At 44.6% G+C, this 18,576-nt stretch overlaps 1 protein-coding gene across 1 annotated transcript in view; it reads left to right on the top strand.

The window, feature by feature from the left end:
* Positions 1-3,354: 3,354 nt before the first annotated feature.
* The window catches only part of RELL1 (RELT like 1), a 76,785-nt gene continuing 61,563 nt past the window's right edge, over positions 3,355-18,576 (top strand). The window contains exon 1 of the mRNA XM_069593830.1: positions 3,355-3,710. Within this exon, the coding sequence (XP_069449931.1) occupies positions 3,623-3,710 (88 nt within the window). The 5' untranslated portion in view covers positions 3,355-3,622. The remainder of the gene's footprint in view (positions 3,711-18,576) is intronic.

The raw sequence follows: 18,576 nt of genomic DNA, 5'->3' as shown, positions 1-18,576 counted from the left end.
AGCCTACCAGGCTCCTCCGTCCATGGGATTCCAGGCAAGAGTATTGGAGTGGGGTGCCATTGCCTTCTCTGATAAGCCAGGTTAGGATCCATTAATTTACCTGCAATACTCTCCCCTCCAACCTCCTCCCCTCAGCCCAATACAAGGAACACAGTACACATTTTGTTGTCAAATCACAATAACCTTAGATTTTATAAAACATCATTTGATACCCTCTGCAAACATATTCTTCAAAGAACGGTAGGCTTCTCTCCTGGATATAATCTCTCAAAACAAAAGATGACTACATCTAAATCACAGAAAGAAGAAATTCTACAGAGACCTTCTGTGGAAGTAATTTCAACATTAATTAAAGTAAATACCAGCCAACTGAGTCTTATGCATTTAAATGATGGTGATGAAAATTGCCACCTTCTAGCACAGAGGAAAACAGGAAAGGTTTCTATTCAGTAGTTATTAACTGAATTCGTATAGAGAAACTGGAAAAAAAGCTCACAAAATTCAACAAAAACCAGAAAGGATGGAAAATTGCATGTTTGTAAATTTGCTTCCTAGAAGCTCTTAGTTATAACACATTCCCATAAATAACTTAATTTTTAAGTTATTTATCATCTAAGTTATATAAGTTATTATCATCTAAGAGATGAGTAAAGGAGAGCTAGTATTACAACTATCTCTACCTATGATTCTTTAATTTTATTTCTGAAAAAAAAGGGAAAATTATTTAGTCTTGGGATGTTAAATTTTTATTTCCTCAGAAGAAATATGGCAAACCCTTCCTAATATGAATGAGAACTTTGATCACATTGATGTCTTCACATTTAAAATAAAACAGCAGGAGATCAGTCCTGGGTGTTCATTGGAAGGACTGATGTTGGAGCTGAAACTCTGGTACTTTGGCCACCTGATGCAAAGAGCTGACTCATTTGAAAAGACCCTGATGTTGGGAAAGATTGAAGGCAGGAGGAGAAGGGGACGACAGAGGATGAGATGGTTGGTTAGCATCACTGACTCGATGGACATGGGTTTGGGTGGACTCTGGGAGTTGGTGATGAACAGGGAGGCCTGGCATGCTGTGGTTCATGGGGTCGCAAAGAGTTGGACACGACTGAGTGACTGAACTGAACTGAAGTGAACTGAAAGACTTTTAGATAATGCGTATGTTGGGCTTTTTAAATTGGGTCAACAAATCTATAGAGTTAAATACCTGGGAAATAAGTGAAGCTTCATTTCTTTCCTTCCTCCCATCTTCCCTCTCTCCCTCTCTCCATTAACAAGATGTGCAAATGCATGTACATGAAGTTCCGTGACAGTAAAATATCTAGAGTAAAACACTTAGTCAAGCAGCTAAGTGTTATGGAAAAGTCTGAGAAGGAAAATTTTAGAGCCTTAGGTTCCAATTCTGGCTCACACTAGCAATGAGATAGCAGGCAAGACACTTAACTATCTCTTATCTGTAAAATAAGTGACTTGGCAGATGATTACTGAGGTCTCCTCTAACTTTAACTACTGGATTGCACTTTTATTTCTGGAGAGCTACAAGCAGACATCCAATTCAAATATGTTGTTAAAAATGGTCCTGTCTTTTTAGTAGTAAGTTCAATCTGTAAGAAAAGAATGAAACACTATTCTTTTTTTTAAACTATTTGTCATTTTGAAGAGATATCTTGGTCCAATCATTTGGCTATATTTTAAGTTCCCAAACTATAACTGGCTTTATGGGAATGTGACCTACACAGGGCCTCAAGCTTAGAGAGGCTCCTTACCAGACTATGGCTATCTTGAAATTCTTAATTTTGAAAAAAAGTTTCCATTTTACATGAGACTCTGGCTACAACTTATAATTTATAGTTTAATTTCTAGGCCCAGGACTCCTCCTTTTTTTTTTTAATTAGAAACCCACACGGGCCTCTTTCTCCTACAGCTGCTCTGTATTTGAGTTGGAATAAACTGCTTCACCTGCCAGATTGCAGGATGTGTGGACCATAGTGCAAAGGACACACATACCCTCCTTTGTCTTCAAAGGGGCATCCTCAGCTTCAGCCATCTGTAGTGGCCTAAACTGCTTTCTCTGGGAATTTGCACATCAGTGTAAATGTTTGTGAGAGTCTAGTAGACTGTGTAGAAGACTCAGTGAAGGAGACTAAAGAGTCCTTTGAAAATCCAGGACTGACAGGTCAAGCAAGAGCCTGTTCTGTGAAAACTTCCAGTGCCCACCTCATCCTCTTGCTTGTGTTCTTGAACATTTGTTCAAGACCTGACCACTTTGTATCAGGAGGAGTCTCCCAAAGGGCAGTAAACAGGGAACTGGCTTCACAGGGGGTCCAGTGGTAAAGAATCTGCCTGCCTATGTAGGAGCACAGGAGACAACAGGTTGATTCCTGGGTTGGGAGAATCCCCTGGAGGAGGAAATGGCAACCCACTCCAGTATTCTTGCCTAGATAATTCCATGGACAGAGGAACCTGGCAGGTTGCAGTCCATGAGGACGCATGCAAAGAGGGAACTACTCAGAGAAAGACTCTGAGGTCAACTGCTCCTTGTGATGATAATTCAACTTCAGAACCCACTTCTGAAAACAAACAAACAAACAAACCACTTCTGACCTCTTATGTAGTGGGTAGGGTGCCTGCAGTCCTTGAGCCAGGAGGGGAGGGCACAGCAATGAGCAAACACAATGAAGACAAGTTAATCTCAATTTATCACGGTGGCCTGGTCATCGTTGGTTTACTGGGTACTACTTACTTCACAGAGCTGGCGTGACGATACAAGGACATAAGTGACTAAGCACTCGAAGAGTTACTTCGTAGAAGTATTTGCAAGGTGCAATGTGGGCACGCGATTTAAAAACAAAGGCAATTTGTTTCTAGAGATACGTAGAGGTTTTTCTCCCCAGTAGGAGCAGCTTAAATGGAAGTGGAGATAGGAAGAAATTTAAATGATTTGACTTTCCTCATTTTCAAACACTGGAACTTGACATCCCGTGCAGCGCCCCTCTCCAGACCAGTCACCGAGGGGAATGCCACCTGAATAGAGATGCCAGCAGAGAAAAGAGATCCTGCCCACTCCCGCGCTGTCCATGTCTGCACATACAGAGCTTCCAGACCTGTTGTGTCTTTTTCTCTTCCCACGCCCGTCTAGTCCAGGTGTCCGGGAGGACAAGCCCCGGCGACCCTACCTCGACCCCAGGCTCCAGCGCTAACTGGGCAGCAGCTCAGCGGTTCTGGGAAAGGGAGAGCGCGAACACGGACAGGAGGGTGGGGCTGGCTCTGTGGGCGGGGCCATGGACTAATCCGGGCAGCCGGAGCTGCGGACCTACTCGAAGAGGAAGCGGAGGCGAAGGGGAGAGGCTGGACCAGGCCGAGGTAGGCGGGTTCGGGGGCGGGGTCACTGGCTGTGCCTCCTGCTGGTGCCGGAGGAGCCTGGGGCTAGGCTGGGAGAGGCGGGGCGGGGCTGGGCTGAGGTGGGTGGGGCCTGAGGGAGGATCCTTGGCTGGCGGGCTGCGCAGCGCGGGGGCTGAACCCTGCTAAGACTAACCGTGTCCGCCTGCGGGCCCCACAGCTGCACTCACTGCCGGAGCCCGGGACGTGGCGCCCCGGGGAAGGAGGGCGAAGGGACTGAGCGATGGCTCCGCGGGGACTCCCGGGGTCTGCCGTGCTCGCCGCTGCTGTCTTCGTGGGAGGCGCCGTGAGTTCGCCGCTAGTCCCCTCGGGTGAGTGCCCTGTCGCGGCTGGGGCGCGCAGGAGAGCGCGAGGGATCCGGACTGCCGCCCCGCTGAGCCCCCAGCTCCCCTGGTCTTGGCACAGCCGCGGGATCCTGGCGCTGAGCATCTGGCGATCCAAGGGGTGGCCCGGGTCGGGCGCGGCGCGTGGCGATGGCTCCCGGCCCTTCCCGCCCGCTCGGCTCCCGCCTTCTCTGTGCTGCTGAGAGAACCTGTTACCAGTCCCCCCGCCCCCACCTCTGAGCGGTCTGGCGTGTAGGGACCCGGGCGGCTCTTGCCTTCCTGGGGAGCGCTTCCGCCTGGCTAGAGCCACCCGGAGCCCTGCGGACCCCTTTCCTCCCCTTGTCCTCAAAGGGCCGCGAGCGGAAGATTGTGACACCGGCGACCGGGTGCGCTGTCGTCGCCGGCTTCCTCCCCGCCCCCCCCCCTTTTAAAAAAATTTTAAATATTAAAGGCTTGAGGAGTCCCACTTTCTTTCCAAGTTTTATTTTAGCATCAGTTTTGGAAAAAGGGAAGGCGAGTTTGTAAACTTACCTTTCCTTCTTTGAGTTGATTCCTGTCACCACAAGAGGAACCTTCTGTGGTCAGAGCAGGAAGCCATCAGCAGAGATGATTAAATACTACCTCTAGTGATGAACATGGAACAGGAGTTTTTAATTGAAATTTAAGACGAGGTGTAACTTTCACGGAAGTCCTTTTTCACACTCTTGTTTTTATAACTATAGACGCTGGGGATTCCTTACCACTTGTCCCCTCTTAATTGCCACCTCACAGTAGTAGTTAAAATAATAAATGTATACCTTCTTGGCCAATTGGGGTTACTACAGCCTGGAATCTTACGTCAGCAAATCCTTCCAAGCTTGAGCAGATCCTCTTCAGGTCCAAATAATAAGCAAGTAACTGGAAGCTTTCCAACCATGACTATCTCCTCCCTAAACACACATATACTGCTCTTCTCTCCTGAGAAGACTCTGCTTGCTTGCAGCTTTTAAACTGGCTTATCTACCTGGTCTTCACTCTTTCAAAGAAACCAGAATATGTTAGGAAGGGAACAGAACAGTATATCTCTTGAGTCTTTATTAGCAGATCCATATTTCCTTCAGCCAACCACCCTAAGGAAATGGCCACTGGTGACATGTATTATTGGATAAGAGATTTTGGATTTCACCTTGCATACCATTACTGAGACAGGTAGGGGCATGAAAGTGAAAATGTTAGTCTCTCAGTTGTGTCTGACTCTTTGGAACCTCATGGACTGTAGCCCGCCAGGCTCCTCTGTCCATGGAATTTTCCAGGCAAGAATACTGAAGTGGATAGCCATTCCCTTCTCCAGGGGATCTTCTCAGATCCAGGGATCGAACCCAGGCCTCATGCACTGCAGGTGGATTCTTTACCGTATGAGCCACCAGGGAAGCCCAGATAGGGGCATCATCAGGTTTAAATTGGACCTCAGGTTGTAAATGGTACTTACAGGGCTTAGAATCAGTTGCTCCAGAATTTGAAGAGCTTAACCTGGGAGGGGAGTTGTTAAAAATTCAGCACATGATGCATGTAATCGGTCATAGCGAGAGAAATCCTTCCATAGTGTGAGTATGTATTTTGATGGATCTTTGAGCAGCACCAGCTTTCCAGACTGGAATGTGATGATGAAAGCTCTTAATTACACAGTATAACACTTTAGAAGAGGTATCTAAAAGGAAACAGTACAGAGTACAGATGTGCCAGTGTGACTTGAGACCTGTTTCATGGAGAAAAGACGCCCTGAGCAGCTAACATCTGGTGCCCATGGAATCTAAGACGGTGTTAACTTTTGTAGGCTTAGTTTAGGGAAGTAGGGAGAAAGTTAGGAGAAATGTTGAGTAATTGTTATGTGTCAGGCTTTGAGCTGGGCACTTTATATTCATTTTTATAGTTATTTCTCATAATTCTATGAAGTTCTTATTTCCAGTGCAGCATCTGAGGCCCAGAGAGGTTAAACAACTAGTCCAAGATCCCATATCTAGTGTATCATTCAGCATTCAGAGAGGCAGAACCACTAGGAGGGGTATATGTGTGTGTGTGTCTACATGTATCTTTATCTTTGATAACCCAGCCTGCTTGATTCCAAAGTTCATTCTCTTTCCCCTATACCTCACTGCTCCTCAGAGAAATCAACTTCGGTGTCTTGCTGGGCTTCAGGATAGGGAGTTTAGGACATCATAGTATTGTTAAGTGTGGGGTTATCAGACTTTGGGAAGCAGAGAAAATAAGGACAGTTAAGTGCACAATGGGTAGTGGCAATGTCTCTTTGACTTCCTGCCTAGTAGAACCTCTTTAAGCTTCTGTCTTAGTAGCAGCATTTGAAACTGTATACCACTGCACCAGAATGGATGGTTTTCCACACTTGGCTTATTTATGTCTTTAAGTTCTCTGGTTACTTAGGAGTTAGTTTCTCTGCAGACAATGGACATAGCCTTTGAGTAAAGAGTGGACTGAAAAGGACCAGGGACTGGTGAATGAGAGGTGCTCTCTCCTGGGGCTCTGTGGGCTTCCATCCAGTCTCCTGACTCCTCATTTAGATGCTCATGATAAGCTTTATTAAATTCTAGGTTGTCCTTTGGCCAGGTAGCTGCTTGGCTGTGTATCTGTGTTATTCAAAGTCAGTGGGCAGGATGTTTTGAGAAAGCAACCCTTTGGGGCTTGGGCTTCCGAGCCCAAATTGTATTGAAAGAGGAAATGAAAAATTAGAGATGTGCTTGCCATTTCCCATCTTCCCCACTTATCCCCCCAAAGTAAATTAAACAACCATTGCTATTTGGGAGTTTGAGTAGTTGAGTTTGAACAAGAGAGATCAAAGACTCAGGTGATGGAGGAAAAAGTTTTGTTGTTACTTTTTAAAGAATTGTTTGTCTCTGATGTTGAAATTCAATTACATATTGGGACAGAAGAGAAGTTATTTAAAAATTAATAAAAAATGATTGAAATTGTCATTGGTTAAAACTATTATGCTGAGTGGTTTCTGAGAATTGTAGGGTAGTTACTTCAGTAATTCTAAAGATTTGGTGGGCTGCTGAAAGCAGAGAGATTAGTGAATCTGGTGTGGCTAACAGGACTAAAATTGGAATTTGCAGTTTGTACCCTGTAGGCACTTTACTCTTTTCTGGAGGAAGGAATGCAGTATTTATTTTACCTGTTTTTGTGGCAGGTTCTGGTCTAAGTACTAAGACCATTTAATTCTTACAGCATCCTGTTAGCTGTATAATTTTATTCCTCCATGTATAGATGAGGAAATTGAATCCTGAGAAGTTAACTTGAACAAGTCACTTGAGTATGTATGTTGAATTTTGACCTTGACTCACATCTGAGTCAATTCTGAGGCCTTTTATTGCCAGATCATTTTGTTTTGCCCTATAGTGAGGAATTTCTTTTCATTCTAAGATATTTAGCGAAATAGGTTTTTCTTTTACATATTGTTGTTGTTTTTTAGTCCCTGGGTTGTGTTCAACTCTTCTGTGACTCCATGACCTGTAGCCTGTCAGGCTCCATTGTCCATTGAATTTTCCAGGCAAGATTAGTGGAGTGGGTTGCCATTTCCTTCTCTGGGGGATCTTCCCAACCCATGGATCGAACCTGATTCTCTTATGTGTCCTGCACTGGCAGGCAAATTCTTTACCACTGCACCACCTGCGAAGCCCCAGAGATATTTATAAAGAGTCATTAATAGTGTAAAGACATGATAGAGTGGAGAGAGTACCAACCTCTAAGTCATAACCCTGGACTTAAAGTGTGCCTGCACTTTCTGGAATGTGATTCTCTCTGCCTCTATTTTCTTGCTTGTAAAATGGGTATGTGCCAACCCCTATCTTTGTCTGCCTTACTGGCTGCTGCTGCTGCTAAGTCACTTCAGTCGTGTCCGCTAGTGAGGAGCAAATGAGCTATTGTCTCTGAAAGGTATTGGCAAATGGCAAAGTGGTATATAGCTTTTATCCTGTGTATCTTTTTTCCCCTGTATTTCTTACCCACAGTGCCCCTTTGACTAGACTTACAATGTCAGTCAAATTGTCTAATAAATGTAGACCACACATGTTTTCATTCTGGAGGTGGTGATGGCTTGGAATCATAGGTTCCTTGTAAACGTATGAAAGTCTGGAGTGACACCTCAGATTCACGAGTTTGCTGCCACTGCCTGACCTTTTTTTTCCTATTTTCCCTCAGCTAAAACACAGTGCTTGTGATATTTTTGGAGAATTCCCCCAAAGATTTAAAGTTTGGAGAAGAAGGGAGAGAATCACCTTTGATCTCATTACCCCAAGGCACTTATCCCTGTCAGCCTGGTCTATATGTATTTTCCATTTGGAGGAGATCTTAATGCAAATATACTTGTTTACCCTGTGTTTTTTGCCTAATGTTATACTTAAAGGTTTCTCCATTTCTCTATACACTCAAAAAGTGGCTGCATAATATTCCAACATATGGATTCTCTATATTTTACCTCGCTGTGCTTCCATTTTAGATTTTAGTTTTTGCTAATTATTTTTAAGTGAATTTTAAAGCTCATTGTTTAGGTGAATACCTATGTATAAACCTTTGTCTAGATATCAGTGACTTCCAGAGAAAATGGGTTCCTGAAAAGGCACTTTTGGGGGTCAAAGGTATTTATGTTTGAGGCCACTGGGGACACCAACCTTAGTGACTAAAGGGTGTCCCATTTTACATTCTCACAGCATTGGTCAAAGGACTCACTTTTGACATTGTTGGTATTTTCTCTGCAAAACATATTTGCTAACTTATAAGGCAAAAATTCCTGTAGGACTTCCCTGTAGCTCAAACGGTAAAGAATTTGCCCGCAATGCGGGAAACCAGGGTTCTATCCCTGGGTGAGGAAGATCCTCTGGAGAAGGGAATGGCAATCCACTCCAGTATTCTTGCCTGGAGGGGCCGGGCGGCTACAGTCTGTGGGGTCACAAAGAGTTGAACGTGGCTGATCAACTAACACACGAGGCAAAAATTGGAACCTTGGTTGTTTAAATTGGTATGTCTTTGATTGCGGGTAGGTTGACTATTTTTTTCTAATGTTTGAACTGATTGCATGTCTGTAATTCTGTATGGACAATTCCAAAATCTGAAAACAGAAAGATTTTTGAGGTTTTTTGCATACCTTCTTGGTGGGTAATACCTAACCTGAACCAGTGTGGGATTCTACAGTGTCTATTTATCTCACTTAGTTGGAATATTGCTGAGTTTTGGCTGCAGTAATATTAGTGAATTTGATTTCTAAGTGTTACAAAATGTGTGCTAAATGCATGTGTTACCTTTCGAGGATTACAGCCTGAGTTCCCAGGCACATCTGACCTCCAGGTTTTCAGGTAAGGGATTATGGTCCTGCATTTCCTCTTCCGCAATTCGTCTGTTTCTTGTTTGTGGGCAGTCAAATGTAAAACTGCTCAAAATAGTAAAATACCTTATGGAGAAAAAGAACTCCTCCGATGCGTGGCACTTTGTGAAAAGAAGCACTGCTTGGGTATTTTAGCATGGAATCTAATAAAGTAAAGATAACTTGGGTAAAGCTGAGCGTTCGAGTATTTTAGGTGGGTTTAGGAATGGGACATAATAGGATGCACATTATAATGGAAACTCTGCATTCCTCTGCCAGTTACTGACACAGCTTTCTTTGTAAGGAGAAAAAAACCTGAATCCTCCCAAGGGCCTCTTTGAGGAGGGAGGGATGATAGAGGGTGCTGGATACCTCAGGCAAACTGAGTTCCTGTGCCCAGTCATCTCACCCTGAAGATCCTTGTGCCAAACTTCTTGAACTCAGGGTTTTTCTACCCCACTATGCAGTGCCCCAAGTGCCCCAAGCTTCCTGCCTTCTTGTCTTTTTCATCTCAAACAGCTGCCAGCTCTTCCCATCTCCCTCCTCCATCCCATTTTGTGTGCACATCCCTGTGTATAACTGCATTCCAACCACAGAGAAAATGCCTGTTGTACAGAGAGTAAAAAACCTTTGAACCACTTCCCTCATCTGTGTTGTGGAGAAGATATGGCAGAGTTGCTTCACTGGGATTGTTATGATGACTACATGAGATAAAACCAAGGGTGCATGGCTCAGTATTTGACACGCAGCAGGTGCTAAAAAAGTATATTTCTATGTCCTTAACCAAAGACGACCTGTCACAGCTCTCAGATGGGACGAAACTTGCTACCTGCTCCAGAATTTTCCTTTCCAGTCCTCTGTTATCCCTCTGACTCATCTTGCTCAGAGCCCAGCTACTGAGTCTGGAGTGTCCTGGGCGGGAGCTGAGGAGGCAAGGTGGGCAGAGCCAGTGCCCCAGGGGAGGAGGAGTAGGGACCAGTGAACTTGGCAGAGAGCTCTCTAGGGGTACAGGGGATGTGCAAGGCTGAGCCATTAGCTACCAAAATTAGGCACGGTAGAAGGGAAAGAAAAAAGGAAGAAGCTGTTCATCTTGATAAAGGTGAAACATGGCAGTTGCTTTTGGAAGAATTTTGAGAGATTCACCAGCTGATGTTTGTCTAGCCATGGATCTTGTTTCTGACAGTCTTCCCCTAGGATTGGTGTAATTGTCCTGGTGACATCCTTTTTGATGATCCTGAGTATAACTGCTCATTGTTCATCTTCTCATTGTCCAGTGGTGAATGTTATGTTGAAGTAGAATATAATTGGAAGTATATATAACATAAACAATAATATATGATGTATACTATATGTATGAAAAGAAAGTGAAAGTGTTAGTCTCTCGGTTGTGTCAGGCTCTTTGCGATTCCATGGACTGTAGCTTGCCAGTTTCCCCAGTCCATGGGCTTCTCCAGGCAAGAATACTGGAGTTCCCATTCCCAGTATTCCGGGAACTGGGTTCCCATTTCCTTCTCCAGGGGATCTTCTCAACCCAAGATCGAACCCAGGTCTCCTGCATTGCAGGCAGATTCTTTATCATCTGAGTCACAAGGGAAATGTAATCCTGGGTTCTTGGCACAGAGTTCCTCAAACCTTTGACATTTCGTAAATGATTAGGATGTCTTTTTCCATGAGGAGCCCCCTTTGAGTGAATGCTAATCTGGTGATGACTTAGGGTGGTGCCCCTGGATAGCCTCAGGATGGGCTAGTCACCTGAAAGAGGGTGAGGATAGAGCTGAAACTTTCAGCCTTGCCCAGCCACCTCTGAGAAGGGGAAGAGCCAGGGGGCAGATCGCAGATTAAGCGCTTTAAAAATTTGAATAGCAAGATGGTGAGCTTCTGGGTTGGTGAGAGCCTGAAATGTGTAGTGAGCGGAAACCCCACTCTTTTCCCATCCTGTGCATCTCTCCCGTCTGTCTGTTCCTGGGTTATATCCTTTTATAATAAACCGGTGATCTGCTAAGTCAGATGTTTCCCTGAGCCACTCTAGTAACTTAAACCATACTCTGAGGGGTTGTATAGCCAGTTGGTCCGAAGCACAGATGACAACATGGACTTGGAATTGGATTCTGCTGGGGGTGGGGTGGGGGTGCAGCCTTGTGGGTGTGAACCAGTGGGGCAGGACACTTTCTTCAGGAAGTGTAGGGACTGAGTCAGTGGCTTGGTGGTTGTTCAGTCGCTTAGTTGTGTCTGACTGTTTGTGACCCCACAGACTGCAGCTTGCCGGGCTTCCCTGTCCTTCACCCTCTCCCAGAGCTTGCTCAGACTTATGTCCATTGACTCGATGATGCCATCCTACTGTCTCATACTGAGCATATCTCAAATGAGCTACAGCCCTGCAGCGTTAGAGCTGATCGTCTCCTCAAACCTTGTTTCGCAGATGAGGATACCGAGTTGGCTTAGCCAGGTCTCAAGCAGATCCTGCAGTTTGTCTTGGACTCTTCACGTTGCATTAAAGCTGCCTCTCCACTGCATGGAGCCCACTTTGCTGCTTCTGGGAAGTTCTCCTCTTGCCCTGGGCCCTCATGCTCCAGGGTCTGGTTTCTCAGCTGTCTGGCTTTGGGGTGGGTGAGCAGGCCCTGAGAAGCATGACTTTGACTAACTGACTTCTGAGAGTAATTGTGCTGTTTAAATCACGTCATGTTGGTGTCAGAGGGGACGCCATGGTTATCTTAATTAAACCCTCCCTTTGGAGATGGGGGACTTTCAGGTTCAGGAGTCTATGTGCGTCAGAATGGCCATAGCCCGTGGTGGAGGAGCAGAACATTAGTTCTGGTGAGGGAGTGTGTGTGTGTGTGTGTGTGTGTATTAGTTCTGGTGAGGGAGTGTGTGTGTGTGTGTGTGTGTGTGTGTGTGTATTAGTTCTGGTGAGGGAGTGTGTGTGTGTGTGTGTGTGTGTGTGTGAGTTCTGGTGAGGGAGTGTGTGTGTGTGTGTGTGTGTGTGTGTGTGAGTTCTGGTGAGGGAGTGTGTGTGTGTGTGTGTGTATTAGTTCTGGTGAGGGAGTGTGTGTGTGTGTGTGTGAGTTCTGGTGAGGGAGTGTGTGTGTGTGTGTGTGTGAGTTCTGGTGAGGGAGTGTGTGTGTGTGTGTGTGTATTCTGGTGAGGGAGTGTGTGTGTGTGTGTGTGTATTAGTTCTGGTGAGGGAGTATGTGTGTGTGTGTGTGTGTGTGTGTGTGTGTGTATTCTGGTGAGGGAGTATGTGTGTGTGTGTGTGTGTGAGTTCTGGTGAGGGAGTGTGTGTGTGTGTGTGTATTCTGGTGAGGGAGTGTATGTGTGTGTGTGTGTGTGTATTAGTTCTGGTGAGGGAGTATGTGTGTGTGTGTGTGTGTGTGTGTGTGTGTGTGTATTCTGGTGAGGGAGTATGTGTGTGTGTGTGTGTGTGTATTAGTTCTGGTGAGGGAGTGTGTGTGTGTATGTGTGTGTGTGCGTGTGCTGGTCACCATCCAAGGCTCAGATCCAAGTGTAGGACCTGGAACAGAGCAGAGGCTTAAAAACCTTTGAATGAATGGAGGAAGGAAGGAAGTCCGAGCTGAAATCCAGGTGTTCTGAGTCAGCCGGAGGCTTTTTCTTTATAATAAAGTGAAGACTTAACGCTTTTCAAAGTCACCCACAAATCTTAGCTGTAAGTTTCCTCTCTCTCCTCCCAAATTGGAAAGACAGTTTTGTTTGCCAGTTTTTATGGGCTGCGTGCGTGCGTGCTAAATCACTTCAGTCATGTCCTATTCTTTGCAACCTTTGTAAACTGTAGCCCACCAGGCTCCTCTGTCCATGGGGATTCTCCAGGCAAGAGTACTTACTAGAGGTGGGTTACCATGCCCTCCTCCTGGCATCTTCCTGACTGAGGGATAAAACCAGCATCTCATGTCTCCTGCATTGGCAGGCAGATTGTTTACCACCAGAGCCACCTGTATTGGGTAAAAGCCTGGATTTCGGAGCAGAGCTACACGAGTTCGGATCCCAGGTCTGCTGTCTACTGGGGCTTCCCAGGTGGCACTGGTGCCGACGCAGGAGACTTAAGGGCCACAGGTTCCACCCCTGCACGCATGCTGCCTGCTACCCCGGCCCATCCAGCATCGTTTGATCTCAGTACTGTTTTATGGGCTATGTTGCTCCAAAAGTCTAAGACGAAGACTCTGGTCATGAAGAAAAAAGAATGACGATACAAAAGTGAGCAAGTACTGCCTTATCAGGTGAATATGATGGGAGATTGATATATTTGAAAGTGTTAGTGAAATTTTTCAATGCAAAGATTTTCAAAACCCAAATCTATGCATGAAGTTTACTTTACCTAACTGGTCCTTTAAATGCATCTGTTAATTTCATATCATATTGTCAATTTTATAATACTTTATACCTTTTCCTGTATACTTCTCACAGGTTCATTAAATATTTATGTATTTATTTGGCTGCACTGGGTCTTAGTCGTGGCATGCGGGATCTTTAGTTGCTTCACGTGAACTCTTAGTCTTGGTGTGTGTGATCTAGTTCCCCAACCAGAGGTTGAACTCCAAACCCCCCTGCGTTGGGAGCATGGAGTCTCAGCCACTGGACCACCAGGGAAGTCCTGCAGGTTAATTCTTTAAATTACTTATTCATTCTGCAGATGCTTGCCTTACTGGTGTGCGAGGCACTAGGTTGAAGGGATGAGAGTGAAACAGACACAGTCTGTGCCTTTATGGAGCCAGCACAGGTTATCAGGGAGGACAGTTAAACAAGCCATCATGATAAAGTGTCATTACTACCTCAATAAGGGAAGTGTGGCACAGGGCCAGAGTACCTGACCTGGGGCTGGGGGCGGGACGAGAGTGGAGTACTGGCTGAGCGAGTACTGGAGGAAATGAAGTTTGAACCTGTACTTGTGAAAGTGTCAGCATTAACCAGATGAAGAGGACAGGTGGTCATGGAAGGGAGGGGTGAGGGCAAGCAAAGTCTTCTCATTGATCCCCAAACTTGAGCATGCATCAGAATGAACTATAGGACTGGTCACAACACAGATAGCCACTCTCCCCCTCCCCCGGTGTCTGTAGGTCCCCAGAGGGACTGGAGAATTTGCATTTCTACCTCCTTCCTGGATGATGCTGCCCAAGTATCTTAACCTGGAAATCCCTCCCCTCTTCTTGGGTTAGTCATTCTGTTTTCTTCTCTGTCCTTGAGGCTGAAACTGTGGAATACACTGCCAGGAAAGCTTTCCTATGTATTCTTACCATGGATATCTCCGTCTGTGAATATATACCTTGAGTCTGTGAATACATATTTTGAAATGAAAGTGAAAGTCACTCAGTCATGTCCGACTCTGTGACCCCATGGATTATACAGTCCATGGAATTCTCCAGGCCAGAATACTGCAATTGGTAGCCTTTCCCTTCTCCAGGGGATCTTCCCATCCCAGGGATCAAACCCAGGTCTCTGGCTTTGGAGGCTGATTCTTTACCAGCTGAGCCACAAGGGAAGCCCAGATATATACCTTGAGTCCATTAATACATGTTTTGAAGGTAAAGCTCATTTCCCTTGCATGATTGCCAAGTCAGTATTCTATGTTATTTGACACAGAATTATAGGCAGTTGTTTCCACTGTGTTTTGTCTTAAGTAGACAACAGAGCATAAAAGGCACACAAGTATTTGACTGCTTGATCAGATTTATTTTTTGCAACCGGTATGAGGAGCAGGTTGCTATATTCTCTGTTTTGTAGAGATGAGGAAACAGACATACAGAGGGATAGCCAAGGTGAAGAGAAGGGAAAGGTCTCATTCAAGTCCTAGGTGAGGATGGTGGTGGTGGTTTAGTTGCTAAGTCATGTCCCACTCTTGAGACCTCATGGACTGTAGTCTGCTAGGCTCCTCTGTCCATGGAGTGGGTTGCCATTTCCTTCTCCAGGGGATCTTCCTAACCCAGGAACTGAACCTGGATCTCCTGCATTCCAGACAGATTCTTTATTGACTGAGCTATGAGGGCTTCCCTAGATGAGGGGAAGCCAGAGCTATATACATGTTCATTGATCCCAAATGCTCTTTTTTGTTATGGGAAATTGCATGTACTCCATGCTCAGCACTACTGGGGAAAGGAAGGTCTTATGTAAGTTTATTATTATTGTCATTTACTTTTTCATTGTAGATCCATCTACTTAAAGAGAAAACTAAGGCGGCTTATTAATTGAATGTAGATTTTGTTCTTAGTGGAAAATGGGCGATTATCCAAGGAATTCTTCAGAAATTGTCTATTTACTTTTAGAGTAAATATTTCAAGGGACTAATTCAGTTTACATGTCATTTGATTTTGAAATGACTTTTATAAAATTCTGGCACGAGGGACATATTTTTAAAAATCAATTTCAGCTTCTTGAAAAGACACAGATTAGACAGTCACGCCCTTCTCAAGTGGCCAGATAAGTTTAGTAGAGAGGTTGGAGATTTATGAAGAACCTGGGGATGGGAGGTGGGGGGTGGCTGAAATAGATGAAGGGGATTAAGAGATACAAACTTCTAGTTGTAAAATAAATAAGTCATGGGATATATTATACGTAATAGGGAATGTAGTTAATAATATGGTAATACCTTTAAATGGTGACAGATGGTAACCAGATTTATTGTGGGGATCCTCTTATAATGCATATACATGTCTAGTCACTGTGTTGTAAACCTTGAACTATTACAACACTGCACATCAATTATACTTCAATAAAAATAAGCAGAAAAAGAAAGGAAAAAAAACTTGTATATAAAATGTCACATGGTAGGTAGGGTTAAAAACAAACAACAGTTCTTTTCAGTATCAGTAACATGCCAAGCCTTCCTCCCCCATGCATAAACCAACATAATGTGGTTCTCAGAGATTCTTGTAACGGGTGGAAGCAGGAAGAATTCATTAGGCTTTCTGTCTCACAGTATAACTCGGAAACACTAATTTCCAAATATTCCAACAGCTCTTCATAGCTGGAAGTCTCCAACACAATCATGTGAATTATTCACATTATAAGAAACAGCAGCCCGGAATTTCCTGGCATTGGTAAAGTGGCAGATGGCTGATGAACTGGCATTCCTTCATTTTTCTTTGCATGTTTGTATGACCTGAATGCTTCTGCAACTTCCTCAGTTCTTTCCAGTCTACTCCTCCTCTACTGAAGCGAAATACAGAACCACTACCGATAGGAAAAAAAAAAAGAGGCATGGGCTATTGCTTAAACCCAGAGCCAAGAAAGCTGGGTTTAGGAGGTAAGACTCATTTCCTATGCATGATTGTCAAGTCAGTGTCTTAACAGTCTTTGCAAGTAAAACCTGTATATATATTCCATACAAACAACATGCAATTCATTTAAAAATGAGGACCTTCTTTGAAATACTGTTAGGTGCTGTGTAGGTACATGAAATGAACAACAATCTTGGTTTCTGTTCTGCACCAATTTGAGATGGAAATGGCAGAGGAGATAAGCTCTGAATACAAATCGGTACAGAATAAAGGAGGATGTGTTTGGGATCATCAGAGACCTACCAACGAAATGGGATCTCAGAGAAGATTTTTCTTCTGATAGGAGGGGTGGAGAAGCCTTGAGAGCCTAAAACTTGGCATGTTAAGCAAACCTTAAAAGGGAGTGTGGGCATGGCAGCTCAGCAAAAGGCATAGTTTGTGCAGAGGTATGGAGGTGGGTCAGGAGAAGTTAGGGCAGAAGGGAGAATGATGCTAGGCTCTGGGGCTCCTGAGACTAGGTGCTTATTGTGTAGATGGTCAGGGGCTGAGGGTGGGGTGGAGTGGAGGGTAGGGGACCAGAAGGGGCCCTCAGGCATTGCAGTGTGATGGAAAAGCCCCAGATGCTGAGCTGAATAAGACCTGAGTACCAGACATGGACCTAGTAATTTCAGCAAGGCCATTGAGACTGCTGTTTTGTTTCCTCATCTGGAGAAAGATGAGGGTTGGGGGTGGGCAGGGAAATGGGAAGGGAGGGGAGGGGATGAATATATGTGTTTTTAATATATCTCAAAGCAGTTTGGAGAGTCAAAAGAATACTATTAGTCCTTTGTAAGTAATATGAATATGACCTTTATAATGTATAGGTTTAATATAATGCATTTGATATATAGATAGAAACAAATCCTCAAAGTTTGCTGGGAAATTAAAATCATGAAATAAGTGCAATGAATAGTCTTGGTGCCTTTGAACCAAGAATTGATGCCTTCGAACTATGGTGCTGGAGAAGACTCCTGAGAGTGCTTTGGACAGCAAGGGGGTCAAATCAGTCAATCTTAAGGGAAATCAACCCTGAATACTTGTTGGAAGGACTGATGCTGAAGTTGAAACTCCAGTATTTAGGTCATCTGATGTGAACAGCTGACTTGTTGAAAAAGTCCCTGATGCTGGGAAAAATAGAGGGCAGAAGGATAAGAGGACATCAGAGAGTGAGACAGCTGGGTGGCATCACCAACGCAATGGACATGAACTTGGGCAAACTTCGGGAGATGGTGAGGAACAGAGAGGCCTGGCATGCTGCAGTCCATGCGGTTGCAAAGGGTTGGACATGACTGGGCAACTGAACAACAGTAATAGTCTTGGTGGTATGAAGACCAAAAATTGTTCATTAATGGTAAAAGCCAGCTATTTGTGTATATCTTAAGTTAGAGTAAATCCTCTAAAACTATACAAATCATCTTGATTCCTGAATTCTTTATTGCTTAGCACTTATTTTTAGAGGATTGTTGTGTGTTTCCAGTTTTTGCCCCATTGTTGGTGAAGTTCTCATTGTTTTCTCCTCTCTCCAGGCGGGTCCAGGTCAGGAGGGCAGTGTTGGCCATCAGTGTTTAGGGCAGTGTCTTTAAATAAAACATGCAGATCAACTTTGGGTCAGTTTATTAAATCCTGCTTGGCTAAGGGCTCTCTTTCTCCATTGTTTCTTGCAGGTCCATTGTCTTAGTCCCTTGATTTCTTACAGTGTGACTGGATAGATTCGGGGGAGGAAAGATAACCCACTTGAAAGTAGTTTAGAGTACACGGGTGCCTGTTTATTGTGGAAATAGGGGGACAGAGACCGGCGAGTTGGTGTGTCTTAGTGCCTGGATGCGTGGGATAGGAAGGCGGGGAGTGTCTTCAAGGAGGGAAGGAGAATTCTTTTGCTTGAACCATATGATAAAATATTTGGTCTTTTCCATGTTGTTCATTGCTGCATCTTGATATGTAAATAAATTCTTGACCTGGAGTCATTATGGTATAATAAAGGTTATATAGTTGGCTTTTATCCCACGTTCCTAAAACCCTTGGAATTGCCTGAGTGATCAGAGTGTCTTTCGTTATTCACAATGAGCCCTTTAGACCATACCAGAGTTCACCCTAATGAATGACTCTTGGTGGGCCCCTAGATAGCTTCAGAATGGAGGCCAGTTGCCAGAGGGACCAACTTCAGGATTACAGAGAGTTGGAACTTTTAGCTGCATCCCCTGAACTCAGGGAAAGATGAGGTCTTGGCAATTGAGTTAATCAC

This window comes from Ovis canadensis, chromosome 6 (assembly GCF_042477335.2).
Source record: "Ovis canadensis isolate MfBH-ARS-UI-01 breed Bighorn chromosome 6, ARS-UI_OviCan_v2, whole genome shotgun sequence".
In the NCBI taxonomy this organism is placed as follows: Eukaryota; Metazoa; Chordata; class Mammalia; order Artiodactyla; family Bovidae; genus Ovis; species Ovis canadensis.
Note: the sequence above shows the minus strand (reverse complement) of the source record. Positions and strands in the feature narration are given on the sequence as shown.